General features: G+C 22.9%; 2 protein-coding genes across 2 annotated transcripts in view; both read right to left on the bottom strand.

Annotated features, from left to right (window-relative positions):
- Nucleotides 1-4999, bottom strand: part of LOC122717738 (cardioacceleratory peptide receptor) — an 86797-nt gene extending 81798 nt beyond the window's left edge. The window contains exon 1 of the mRNA XM_043942107.1: nucleotides 4774-4999. The gene's annotated coding sequence lies outside the window, so the exon portion shown is untranslated. The remainder of the gene's footprint in view (nucleotides 1-4773) is intronic.
- Nucleotides 5000-10679: 5680 nt separating this feature from the next.
- On the bottom strand, nucleotides 10680-14515 carry LOC122717687 (arylalkylamine N-acetyltransferase-like 2). Its single transcript, XM_043941971.1, has 4 exons — nucleotides 14155-14515; nucleotides 12597-12778; nucleotides 12360-12520; nucleotides 10680-11013 (listed from the first exon to the last, which is right to left on the bottom strand). The coding sequence occupies exons 1-4, from the start codon at nucleotides 14357-14359 to the stop codon at nucleotides 10812-10814; spliced, it is 750 nt and encodes a 249-aa protein (XP_043797906.1). The 5' UTR covers nucleotides 14360-14515; the 3' UTR covers nucleotides 10680-10811.
- Nucleotides 14516-14757: the final 242 nt, after the last annotated feature.

Here is a 14757-nt window from a genome sequence, read left to right as displayed (position 1 = left end):
GAATTGAATTGATTGAATTGTATGATTTCAATCACAAAGGTATGACCAAATTTAAAATTTATAGTTATTTCAAAAAAACAAAATTATGAATCTAAATAAAAAAAAAACTTAAGAAATAATAATAATAAAGTCATTTTCATTATTATTCCTCGAACAAATGAATCAATATTTTCACAATATTTTTATATCAATATTTAATTATATCTGAATTATTGAGTGTGAATGTTTTAATCATTGTGACATAAAGTAAATAATGAATCAAGAACATTAATAATATCGAAAATTTCCACTTATATATTCCCTTAATTGATATCGCATTTCCTCTCGAAACGAAGATGAGGCCAGCAGGACGATTGAATCGTTCCTATACGAGATACAGCGTATATCACTGTGGGACGACACTAGGGCCGTAAATCAAGGGCCTTTCAACGTGACCGGTTGAAAAATCCGATTCTTAAAAATCGGTGCATCAGGAGAACCTGTTCTGGGAAGAAGCGAGCCGTCTTCCTGTTACGTGGGAGCATTTCGTTATGCTGGTTATGTCGAGTGACCTCTAAGCGAGATTCGAGAAGCGGGAAATGGAAGGAAACGGATCGCGCGTGATAGTAATAGAGAATGTTTTAAGAGATCAATAGAAAAAATCCGGACAATCATGTTCCATTTGATCTTTGGAAAGAAGATCTGTGTTTGGAGGTACTTTTATTTCGAAATTTGTACGAGATTATCTATGAAAAAATTAGGTTTTATGAATGAGGATTATGAAATAGAAAGATATGTTTGATATTATGAAAAGAAGAATTATTATTATTATTATTATTATTCTTTGAGGAGCAAAAGATGAAAAATGAATATAGGTTATATTATATATATAAAGTGTTGAAATTAAAGATATTGTAAAGTATAGAGAAGTTATATAGAAAGATATATATAAAATTGTAAAGTGAAAATAGGTTAATTAAGGAGATAGGTTGTATTGCATAGAATATCGAGATTATATAGAATTTTGAATATAGAGAGATTGTGTATATATAGAGTTGTATAATGGAAATAGATTAATTAAAATAATAAGCTTGTAGAAAGAAAATGATGTGCATTAGTCTAATTTTTTTTTTTTTTTTGAGAAATATATTTTGAAATGAAAAATTAATTGAAACAACTTAGAAATTTAAGCTAAATCCAATCTAATTTAATTTTTATTTAATTTAATCTAAATTTAATCTAATCTAACTTAATTAAAATATCTAATTAAAGCCTAATTTTGAATTTAGTTTAAATCTAATCTTCTATTTAATAAATTTTAAATAAGAAGCGAATTAAAGAATATTACATTTTTATTTATTTACATAAAAATTAAGCTATAATTTCTTAAGCTGACTAGAGTGAAGTCTTATTTTAATGAGAGAATAAAGACTTTAGAACAAATTTGTGAAATTATAAAATTAAGAAAAGTTATTTCATAAATCTTATTATTTCATCATCTTGTTTTGAAATAAAATTCTTTAAAAAAAATTTATAATAATATTATAAAAATGAAAATATTTTAGTCAATTATATTTTCGGTAAATAAAAAATTTTGAATTTTAAAACATGTCTCTTTTAAAAAAAACATTGCAAAAAATATGTTTGTCATAAATAATAGTATGAAAATAAAATTGAGAAAAATGATTTTATGAAACTTGTCATAACTTTTTTAAAAATGTTTGAAAATCCAAAATATAGATGTGTGTAAAAATGTATAATCTTAAATATAATTTAGTATATATTTAATTTTATGTCTGAATAATCATTTTTACTTGTTCATAGAACAATCTTTATTTTATTACATACTTTTCTATTATAAAAACAATGACAAAATTTTTTTCGTTGAGTTTTTTCTTTAAATAAATTTCAAACTTAACATTTTTTTTCACGAATGGAAATTTAGTTATCATGCTTCAAGCTATTTTCTACTGTAACTTTGTTCATAATTTGAACCTAATCATTTAATTAAATTGCATTGTTTATGAACCATTGTCTTCCACGATTGTAATATCTATCTTATGAATATGAAAAACCAAGGTCAAATCAAGATTTGTGCAGCTAATAATATGATAAAATTTTAGACTTTTTAAATTTTTGAATTAGTCTAATTATGATTTTTCAAAATTTCAATCATTTTTTCAATCATTTTTTCAAAAATCTCATAATCGATATATCTTCGTTCAATTAAAGAAAAATTATTACAAAATCAAAAAAAAATAAATAAATAAAATTACATGATTATTGACATATCAAATTGATATCATTATTAAGAATGATATCAATATGATGTAAAAAAAAGAAATCAAGATTTTATATATCAAGTTATTAGAAATTTCATTTATCAATCTTTTACATTATTTGATTATATTTTCGATTTTGAATAGTAAGAAAATAAATAAAAATTATACGATTCGAGATTATTGAAATTAAATTTTATGGTTAATAAATTGTCACATCAAGGAAAAAAAATTAAAATTGTTGAAAAAAGCTTATTAAAAATTTCATTTTCCATTTATTCTTTTATTTTTTTATTTCATTTCAACTTACTGTTTCTTCGAAAACTTTAACAATAAATAAAATAAAAACTACATGATTCACGATTTATCGATATTAATTTTCTATCTTTTTCATCTAAAAAGATGAAGATTCTGTTGAATTTATAAAAAATTCCATTATTCCTTTCATTTTTTTATTTTTAATTCACTTTCCTGAATTTTAACAATGAAACTCAAACCATACAATAAATCAAATAATAAACCAAAATCGCACATAATTATTAATATTAATTTTTTATTTAGGAAAAAAATCTGAAAATTTTAATAAATCTTTAAAAAATTTTATTCATTTTTTTCTTCATCGTTCGATTGTTTGAACTTCAATAACAAAGAGAAAATAAAATTGATATTAAAGCCAGTGAAAATGGAAGTTAAATATAAAATTTTTTTGTTTCTTAATTTAATTTTAATTTCTTCTTTTGTAATATCTATTCAGAATTTCAAACATAACAAATGACAATATATGCTTCATTTTTTGTTAAATGCACAATCATATTCAATTCAATAATTATTTATAATTAAATTTTTCGATGTCATAGTTGGCATATAATGGATTTTTTATCAATAAAAATTTTTATCATTTTCGATAGAAAATTTCTTTATTTTGTAACAGTATGATAAAGTGGAATATTTAATCAATCTCTGGTTAAAAATAGAAATAATAAAACCACTTTATATAATGAAAATATTTTTGTAAAATTTTTATTTTTTAAACCGATAAATAGCAATATTTTATTTATAATATAAAAGTTCATGTTATGAATTTAAGTTAAAGTTAAAGAGTTTAAGTTTTCTAAACACAAATATACCGACAAATGGTAATATAGAGCCATCCAAATTTAACATATCTCGTATTTCATTTTTTTTATTTAAATATAAAAATCAACTTTACAAAATTAATCAATACAATAATAGAATATCATTTAAATAATTTTTTTTACGAATTCGTCTTGTTTATTGAATTTTTTTTGCATAATCGTTTTATCCATCAATTTCACAAGAAAGAGAACAAAATAACCAAGATCATGCAATTTAATTTCATTAAATTTTTTCTTTTTTTGAAAAGTAAATTTTATGTCAATAATCCAAAAACAAATAAAATTCATGAACCGAAATATTATACTGTTACACAAAAATCTATTAGAAAATTAGATAAAATGAATAAAATTTATAAAAATAAATTTATAAAAATTGATATAATTATTTGAATAAAATTATGTTCTATAATTAATTTTATAAAATAATCTTTATATTAAAATAAAAAACTTGAAATATTTCCAATATTTTATATTTCAATTTAATTTCAATTTAAAAATATGACAATCAATATGGATATCTTTATATATATAAATATTTTTTCATAAAATATTTAATATTAATATTTTTATAAAATATATATATTTATATAATATATAAAATTTTTAGAATTAAAAAAACTCGGTCGATAAAGTAATCTGATTGGTATTTTTTTTTAATAAATACATTTCTCTCTTCCGAATCACATTCTAATTGCTTTCTTCTCTTTGATACAATCGAATAAGAAAAGAAAAAAAAAAAATCACATTCGATAAATGCACAATGTCACACTTGCAAGCAACGACAATGTGTTGGTAATTCATTCCGCAACAAGTTACGTTCTTTTACTTTTGTGCTTGTCAACCGATGTCTTTCGCGAAAGAAACATTCTCAGTGTGTTACATGTTCTCGAGAGATGAAATTTATTCGAAATACAAGATTGTCTTTCAACGAGATCAAAAAATACGAAAGTTCCACGAAGAAATATCGATTCGACATCGTTATTTTTTTTTTTTTCTTTTTAATTTGCAATCGTGGAATATTTCAATCAGGAAATAAAAATTCTGATTTCTGTATATGAATGAATGTCATCTATTTGTAAAGTTATTTGAATTTTTTTTTTTGATTTCTGATATCTTAAAAAGGCGAAAATAAAAATTCTAATTATTACAATGAAACTTCTATTAATCTTTTCATTTCTGATCAAAATTTTCAAATTTCCAAAAATTCTTAAGAAAATTGATTAGCAATCCAATGAAAACAGATTTTGATCTCTGTTAATGTGACAAAATATACTTGTTATAATAAGAAATGGAACAAGGGTGGTAAATTTCAATTTATATCGGAATAAAAAAAAAAAGAAACAAGGAAAACAGCAAAATGTTACGATTGCTCTTTTCACCTTTAATGAGAATCCTTGGGCTGGTTTTTTTAAGTTCGATGCATTTTTGATTATCCTTTTGATTATGCTTTTTTTTTTCGCGGACTGCCGTTTCGTCAAAAATATAAAAAATCGCAAGAAACGATTCCTTGTCGAGACGGAAATAATAATGGACGGAGTATGGACAGAGTTGGGAAAATGCTATGTAAAGGAAGTTGGAAATGGGGTGAAAACAAACAAGAACACACTTGCTCGTACGACGCGCCGAACGCGACTGAGCCGGCGAACAAATCCACGATGACTATACTTACATTTTCGTAGACGATGCTATACGCGTGTAGGAGTTTGCAAGCTGCGTACGCATGCGCGATAAAGATCCTGTCGGAACATAAACTACCCGGTTACTATCGCGATAATCTCGAATAATGTTTTGAAATTTTTATTTAAATAATATAAAAAAAAAATATTTGAAAAAAGAAATGTTTAGCGTATGAATTGATGAAAAATAGTTCTTAGAATTGATATGCACTCGTTTGCAATAGTAACATGAAAGAAAAAATATTAGACAAGTTAACACGTGGATCAGGTTTCGCTTAATATTCTTATGCATTTTGCAATAATGCGGTATTAAATCAATAATAATTGTTTATAATAAAAAATTTGTGAGATTTTGTAACCATTTTATTGTAAATAATTTTTTTTTAGAACATTTTTTAACGTTTTTATGATAATATATAATTTATGACAATATTATGTATTATAATATGGCAAAAAGAAGTTTTTCTATCTTCTATTTTTAATTCTCGATAAAAGATGGTAAAACAAGAATAAGTTTATATGTAAAATATTACTAGAGAAAATAAAAATATAAGATGTTTTGTCTCTCTCTTTTTTTTTTTGATTTGAAAACTATCTAATTATAAATAAAATGATTAAATAAATAATTTTAAAATTAGAAATTTTATTTTATAGTTTACAAAATTTTACTTGTAAATGTAATGTCAAATATTCCATATTACAAATTCGCCGAAGAAATATAATAATTCAAATTTTTATTAATATTTTAAAACTACAATACAAAATTTATTTATTTATTTTTTTTTATTCTTTAAAAATCATGAAATAAATTAAAATATGAAATTAATTAATATTTTTAATATCATTTCTAGAATAAATTAGAATATTTCATTAAATATGCATATATTAAAATTTTTTGTTATAGTGAAAGTAAAAATCACTAACAAAAAACTATAACTTAATAACAATTGATTAATTGATAGCGATTAATGATCAAGTACACGTGAATTTTAAAAAACATTTTTTTACAATAATTTTATATTGATTAACAAAAGTCACTTTAATCAAGGAATAGAATCAAAGAGAAAAGAATTAATTTGAAAATATAAAAAATTAAAGAAAATGAAAATTATAAATCAATGCGAATCATTAGAAAATGATTAATTATATTTTTTGAAAATCTCATTTATCTTCGTATCTCCTCTAAATCGTCGAATGAAATTTCGAAAATTTAAAAAAGTTGAATGAAATTGCTCTCCGAACATAATTTATTAATTATTAGCAATTTTAGAGAGAATATAATTTTATTCTGCCTTTCATTAGTTGAATATACACTCAAAGTTTACGTATAATCATTATTTGTCCACTTTTGTCTCTTTCCAATATGAATTGTACAAATATGTACATTGAACATAATTAATGATACATAACATTACTCACATATTCACGTATCATCAACAATGCAAAATATTTCACACCTTAGACGTAACAATCATCTTTTGTTCAATAATACCTGACATTGGCAGCATTAGAGAGTTCTCGAATGCCTTTACTCCCACCTTATGTACATCCATTTGTCAAGATTATCGACTGCTTTCCCTCTGCATCGAATTTCTCTATACTTATGCTACAGTTATATGGGAATTTGAACAGGTAGCAAGAGGAAATGAAACGTGGGTGAGAAAAATGGATTATACGGTGATAGATCTGTATACTCGAGAAGATAATTCTATTTGTTGAAATAAGTAAAAAGTTTATATAAACTATTTTATATACATTATTTTTTGAGATAAGAATAATTACTATTTTTCTTTCATATTAAGTTTCTCAAGAATTATGTCATACAGTGTTAATATAAAATATTATATAGAATAATCATAAAGTATCTTTAAAGGATAGAGACTAGAGGTCAAAAAGAAGTATTTCATGAATGTAAAATAATAATTAGCATTGGAAATAAAATTTATGATTTTTTTCATTTTTTTTTTTTAATACTTAAAGTAATATATGTTGAAATATTATAAAATAATGTCAAGTTGTGTTAGCAGTTATGTTAAAAAATAATACAAATACAAATAGATTTAATAAAAAAAGGAAGAATAAATATTCATAATTTATTATTTTCTGAAGCCTTTTACAAAAAGTGTATTTTTCTTTCAACATATATATATATCATACATTGAATCATAAACTATATCTTTATCATTTATTAATTCATAATTAAAGAAAATTTTATAAAAATATTAATTATGATTTTTTATTATTAAGTTATAAACAATTGAGTTATACGTGTAATTATTTCTAAGACAAGCATTTTTCAAAATATTTGTCACTTAAATAATAATATCGTTTTAAAATTTTGTTTATAATTGCAAAGAATCATTTATTATTATAAACTTTTATCAAATCATGAAATATTGAAAAATTGAATAAATAATATGCAACATTGAAAATATTATATATTAAAAAATCATAAACAAATTCTTTTTACTAATTAAATAATTAATCATACGCAGTAAAAGCAAAAATTAAAGGGTGGAAGTGATATTAATATAGAAATCCATATTCTAACCTAACATTAAATAATTAATATCCAATACAGTAAAATAGTATTATGTCATGCTACTGTCTGATTTTCTTATTCTATGCCAAACTTCAATTGTTTACAGCTAGAGTGTAAATGTTCATCCAAATGCATAGAATATAGAATGATAATATATAGATAAAAGATACAAAATGTAGACAGAAATTTGTTTGGTCATTGGAAGATCCTAAAAATATTTTTTTCATTGTACATGGATTGCATAATGTATATTCTTTGTATTTTTTTTTTTTTTTGAAGAGAAGAATATTCGTACAAAGATATTGCATATTTTGTGCTTATTACATAGCATATTTGTATTACAAAATTGAATTCTTTTGTTATCAACAAGTATTCATAAATATCAATAATACATTGTCGTTGAAATATATTTTTTTTAATTTGAAATTTAAAATATAATATAGATATATTTTAAAAAATTGTATACAAAATTGTAAACATATATTCTACATTATTTGTATATATATTTCATGTATATATGATGTATATATTTTTATAAATATAAATGGTAGTTTCTTAAATATTTGACAAGTATGAACATCTGCATTCTATTTATAACTTAATAAACAAATCTTAACAGACATTTTCAGTATACCCACTTTTATATCTGTTTTGATTTTTAGAATCTATCATCTAAAGATATTTCACGAACATATTAATATTTAATGAATGTATTATGAAAATCTTGTATATATTTTATTTTATATAATATGTATGTATTAATACAATATTTAATATAATAATTATATAATTTTTAATTTGATTTAATTATAATTTAATTAATAATTGTATATTATATTAATATTTTTTTTTATTATGCTTTTATAAATATGTGCATATATTATACATATATATATAACTAATGATATATATATATAACAATGAATTTTATTTAAGATTTTTATTCAAAATGTTATACAATATAAATATTAATAATTAATAATAATATAATATATGATGCGAAAATTATAATTTATTATATATTATATATTATATTATTATTATATATTATATTATTATTATATTACACCATTTAATATAATTCATATATATATATACGTACGTATTCAAAAATATTGTTCGAATATTATCAAATATATTTTGTATCCTTTCTTACAAGTCAAATAATAGATTACTTCCATTGAATATACTATATATTTTTAAAAATCTTATAAATAAAAATTTAATGGAATAAAAAATAATTGATAGATAGCTCATCATCTTATGCATAAATTTACGAAAATAGCCTGTTCAATAACATCTATTAATAAAAGAACGTTCAATTTTATTAATTTCAATAAAATTTATATAAATTACACGGAGCAGATAATTATTTCTCGTTTTCTATTCACAGCTTTGTATACAGCATTCTATATATACATATATGTATATATAGAATGATTAAATAGATAACGATAATTCAGAATCTATATATTGGAAAAAGTAAAGAATATAAAAAATGTAATGGGGTGAATAAAAATAATTAAAAAGAGAAATAATTTTAACAATATTTTTTTATTAACTAGTTTATTATTATTAAAGTTAAGATTGAATATACAATTTTCATTTTTTTACTTGTTTAAAATGTGTAATAGTCAAATATCTATCGATAATTTTTTTTTTGAATTATCTCAATTAATTATCATATAAATTCCATTTTTAATATTAAATTCCAAAATATTTATTGTATATATTCCATTCATATTCACCCCATTACATTTTTTATATTCTTTACTTTTTCCAATATATAGATTCTGAATTATCGTTATCTATTTAATCATTCTATATATACATATATGTATATATAGAATGCTGTATACAAAGCTGTGAATAGAAAACGAGAAATAATTATCTGCTCCGTGTAATTATAGCAATGAATGATAATTAATCGAACATCGAACGACAATCTCATTAATTAGTATGCTTATTGGCATTTTACCGTAAAAGGTAAAATACGATGATTGTCATTCGAATTTCGTAACACCTATATGCGCATTGTTGCTGCTTATCGATATAGGCGGAAGTGCATTCGCCCATATTTTCAGTATGCACCGATGGTAAAACAGTTACTCAGCGGGTGCTCATAGCGAAACTATTGAAATTCGAAGCACGTCGCGTATGCAACATATTCGTAGGGGACAAAGCAACAAAAGATCTTTTATCAACATTGTTCCATTCGTCAAGAAATATTTTTCATTAACTTCATTGATACATCGTTGTTTAGAAATTCAATACGCTCTGTTTTTTTTATCGACCGGTTCTATGTGTAACAATTCTTTTTAGAAGAGAAAATTTTTTTCTTTTTCTCTTTTCATGAATTTTTTTATTTTTTATGAATTCTTTAAAAACATTATTAACAAAAAAAAAAAAGCAGAAAATTTTTACACTATATTGCTCTCGACAAGTGTTGAATAGTAAAACGTGGAGATAAAATTTCCTATTGAACAAATTGAAATCGTTTGTCCCATTGTTAGGTAATTTGCTCGTTTTGTGCCTCTTGCTACGCCCGGAAATAGACCGCATCACCTCATTACTCGCATTTCTCATAATTCGCACTATCAGAGATTGTACATTTGTATTCTTTTTCGCAGTGATAAGCAACTATTATAATATGTATACGACTTTCCAATATTTCTTGATCCAAAAATTCTTTCTGTTATTTGCATATGCTTTACGATTTCAAAAATACATGGTCTGGTTTATTTTTTAGTTTTTTTCTAACTTTCCAAGAAAGCGTATGTTTTTCCAATTGTTGAGAATATTATCAATTATTTATCAAAATAATGTTAAAAAATCAACAAGTTACAACTTGATTAGATTATAAACTATTATTCCGTTACAATCATACTTCAAATAAAATTACATAATCACACGATAATTGATAATCTTTTAAAATGAAATTTTTAAAAATGATATTAAAAGTTATCTTTTATTTCTTTGCAAATAAATTTAAATCATTTTGAAAAAATAATACGATAAGACATTCTAAGTAAAAATATCATTAAAATATGTAAATATGTTTCACATTGATTCACATTTTTGAAAAAATAAAATTATCAAAGATATGTATATAATAAAAAAATTAAAAGAACGTAATATTATTTTTAAAATTAATAAACAACATTAAATATTTATAATTCAATTTATAACACTGTTCGCATTAAAAGAGTTTCCTGCTCATCACTTTTAAAGATTTCACTTTGATTTCTGGAAACAATTGATTTCCTTTTTCATCCACCATATCTACGTAATCTTTCTCAATCAAAGTTTCGAATCCACATCGTGCGGCTAGTTTCTGAGAGATCGGTGAGGTGAACGCTGTGGATGTTACCGAAATGTTGTATTCACGGCCAATATCCACTCTGTACAGAAATTTATTAAAATTTGCATAAAGGGAATTAAATATGTTAAGATGGAATGAAATATAGAAAAAAATTCTTTCTATATCTTTATTTCTATATTATACATGATTATAATTGATGATCAGTAACAATTATGATGAATAATTTAAAAGACGGAAAAATGAATTGAAAAAAAAAAAAGATAAAATTTTTCCATTCATTTTGAAATAAAACAAGGAAAATTTTCAAGTATAATTATATATTTTTTATTAGATACGAGTAAACTATCGATAAACGATTCTGCACGTGATTTCTATATAAACAGGTGAAAATAATATCAAAAAATATAGAATAAATTTTATCATTTGTTTTTTAACAAAATTGAAATTAAACATGTACAGTCAAGGAATCGTGTAATGGGCTAATTTTCCAAATTTAATTTTTTCAAAAACTAATTTTTTAAATAAAAGAAATTTATCATTGGATATTTACTTCTTGATAGGCATCCGGAAAAGTATAATATAGTAAATATAGTGAGATAAGTCAAGCTATACAAACTTACCAATCTATATATAACGGAGTCACATATATTCTTATAATTGGCTGAACTCGTCACTTTTATTAACTGCCACTAATAGCATATATCAATGTGTGTTACATTTGAGGTAAATGGTTTATTGTTAGCAAATAGCACAATACTTATTACTAATTCATATTCTATTGGAAAATAGTCAATATTAGTTGTACTGGAAAATTTTTCAAACTCATTTTACTCGAAAAGCGTCGAACGAAAAAAATGTTATTCTTTTATTTTCAACTTTTTTTTTCCCTATACGATTCTTTATTTTTCTATATTTCATGTAATAAACTTTTATTTTATTCCATCATTTTTTAATCTTTATAGCAAATAAAAATGATTATTTTCATTAATTTTATCATTTTTTTTTCAATAAATTAAATTTAGTAAAATAAAATATGTATGTATGTACAAGTAATTTTGGATTGGAAGAAATTTGAATTATTTAAATTTGGTATGCAGAAACAGTGTAGAGATAAATGTTTTAGGAGCAGAAGGTAAGTGCTTTGAGAATTGTTGGCACAGTTCCATTCCCTAGAAATTAGTGTGTACAACTCTGCACAAAATGCAACAGTTGAGCATTATTATAGATTGAAGAAAAATAAATCAATCTTCAATGAAGTAACAATAAATTTACAAAATGTGTGAAAATTAAAGATAAAATTTTCCTATTCCATCTTAAATGTAAATATTAATCTATCCAAGCTGTGAAGACAAATGGAAACACTTTGAACGAAAAACAATATCGAAAAGAGCATAGAAAGATACATTAATGATTGAACTTTTGTACCTGGCATTAAGAAGATGACCGCCTAGAGCGGCTCCTCTATAGGATGGATTCACCGAAAGGCCAAAGGCGGTCATATATTTATCCACCCCATATTTCTCAAACACATTTGCCTTTTTGCTCAACTCGACAATAGCTTTGACTACTTTCTGCCCATTTTCCGACTGAAAAACAAATGTCAAACCGTTTCTCGCAATTTTATTCTCTTTTCTTAAGTCTAAAAATCGGATAAAAACTTACTTTAATCGCGTTATAATCGAATTCCTCCCCCTTGAAACTCAATCCAAGCATGTTGCATCCCGCGATTATAGGTTTACCGCCATTCACATTTTCCGTGAACGCAACCACTGATAAACCTTGTTTCAAAAATTTATTCCAAAAATTTTTAAAAGTTTCCACGTATTCAGGTTCGTTTATTCCATCTGAAAGTAGCATGCTTTTTAAATGTTTGCAGTTTTTTTTTTATTTGCATTTTTCTCCTTTCGAATATTATTCGTTTACATGAAAAAATATTCGAACGTTTTATGATATAATTTTCACAATGTGAAGAGATCAGCGTTATCGATAATTAATTGTAAACAAAAGTTAAATCGACGATAATTCAAAACAGTTGAGAAAACAAGTAATTGAAATGAAAGAGGAAAAATATAGTGAGCATAAAGCATCAGAGAAAAAAAATTTTATGATATATATGGCATTAATTCATATGTTTTATAATTATAAATTATTTTTTATATGTATATTTTAATATTTTAAAAGAGAAATTGAAATTTTAAAATAGAGTAATGAAAATTTTGAACGAAATGTTATGAAAAGAAAAGAAAATTTTCTAAAAGAGTTTCTAATTTTAATAAAAAAAAAAAAAGAAAAATTCACATTTAAAGAAAATTTTAATAAAGTAATAGAAAAGATTTAAAGGAATTTAATATCAATAAAATTGGATGTTTCGACTTTTTTTTAAAATATCTTCTTCTACTAGAACAAAAAAATAACTAATGATCATAAATGAAAATTTTTTTATAAAATCTTTGTTCAAAATTCTCATCATTTCGTTTTATGGTTTCAATATCATTTAAAAGATTCACCATTTTGTAAATGATTTCATAAAATATTATTATATATATCTCTTTAATTTATCAATTATTTTATATAATTATTTTGAGTTTCACGAGAAATTTCGTATTATTGTTTTTTAAAAACATACAAAAGATATTTTTCAAGAAATGTGGGCATACATAAAGATATTACCATAAACGAATGATTTATCATAAGCTTATAAAATTTAATCTGTTTATAGATAACTACATTCCGACCTGATTATATAGCATTATATAGTATTGCTAGAAATAAAAGAATTATTTTTTTATGAACAGAATAGTATGAGCTATTTTATTTTTGAAAACGTTACATTATAAATAATTATTTTATGAAAAATAAAAACAAACGAAATATATTTTTATAAAATTAAATAAATAATATTAAAATTATAAATTTTTTTTTCATCACATCCAAAAATGTGACAATCATAGTTGCGTTTCTATTGTTTCAAATAAATTTCAATAAAAATTAAAAAAAAATTCTTATGGAATTAAATAATCAAAATAATCAAATAAAAATATTAAAATTATAATTCTCTTCACTCTTTTTCTTATTACATCACATAGAATAACAATGTCATGTAAGAACATAGTCGTAATCTATTCTTAATGTCTCATCATGTTACCATGTAATTTTTTTGTTCCAGAATTATGCTTCAATTAAAAATATACGAAAAAAAAAAAAAAAAAGAACGACTTACTCAAAGAATTAGACATGGGCTCGTCCGCGATGAAATATTTACACATATGATCAATTACATCCTCGTATCTGTCTTCTGGTATCTGTTGAATAGAGAATTTTATCGGAGCACCTGTGTCTTTCTTTTTAGTTTCGATAATTTTCCACACTTTCGGTGGACCAACTGGTTTTAACGGAAAAATAATTTCCTCTTCCTTTTTGCTCATTATTATTTTATTTCAGAAACGGATGATACGTGAACAAAATTTCGAGAAAAATGAACCGATTGTGCGGTGAAAATTAACGAGTTAATTTTAAGTATTAAATGTCACTCGTCACAGTTACTGCTACTTTGTTGAAGACTTATAGCCGAATGACATGAATTGTATAACCGCGGTAGTTTTGAGTTATCATGCACGCTGATTATATAGTTTTATAACTGTTATGAGCTCTATATAATTTCATTTTTCTTATGATAAGTATTATTAGAATAGATAAACTAACTTTACCTGATATTTATTGCAATAATATTTATTATATTTATAATTAATAATATTTATTGTGGAATAAATAAATTTGAAATATACATTATTTACATTAATTAAAATGCAATTGTTTTCATGAA

Source organism: Apis laboriosa, unplaced genomic scaffold, assembly GCF_014066325.1.
Source record: "Apis laboriosa isolate Shangri-la unplaced genomic scaffold, ASM1406632v1 scaffold56_cov145, whole genome shotgun sequence".
Taxonomy (NCBI): domain Eukaryota; kingdom Metazoa; phylum Arthropoda; class Insecta; order Hymenoptera; family Apidae; genus Apis; species Apis laboriosa.
The sequence above is the reverse complement of the archived record's forward strand: the minus strand, read 5'-3'. Positions and strand labels throughout refer to the sequence as shown.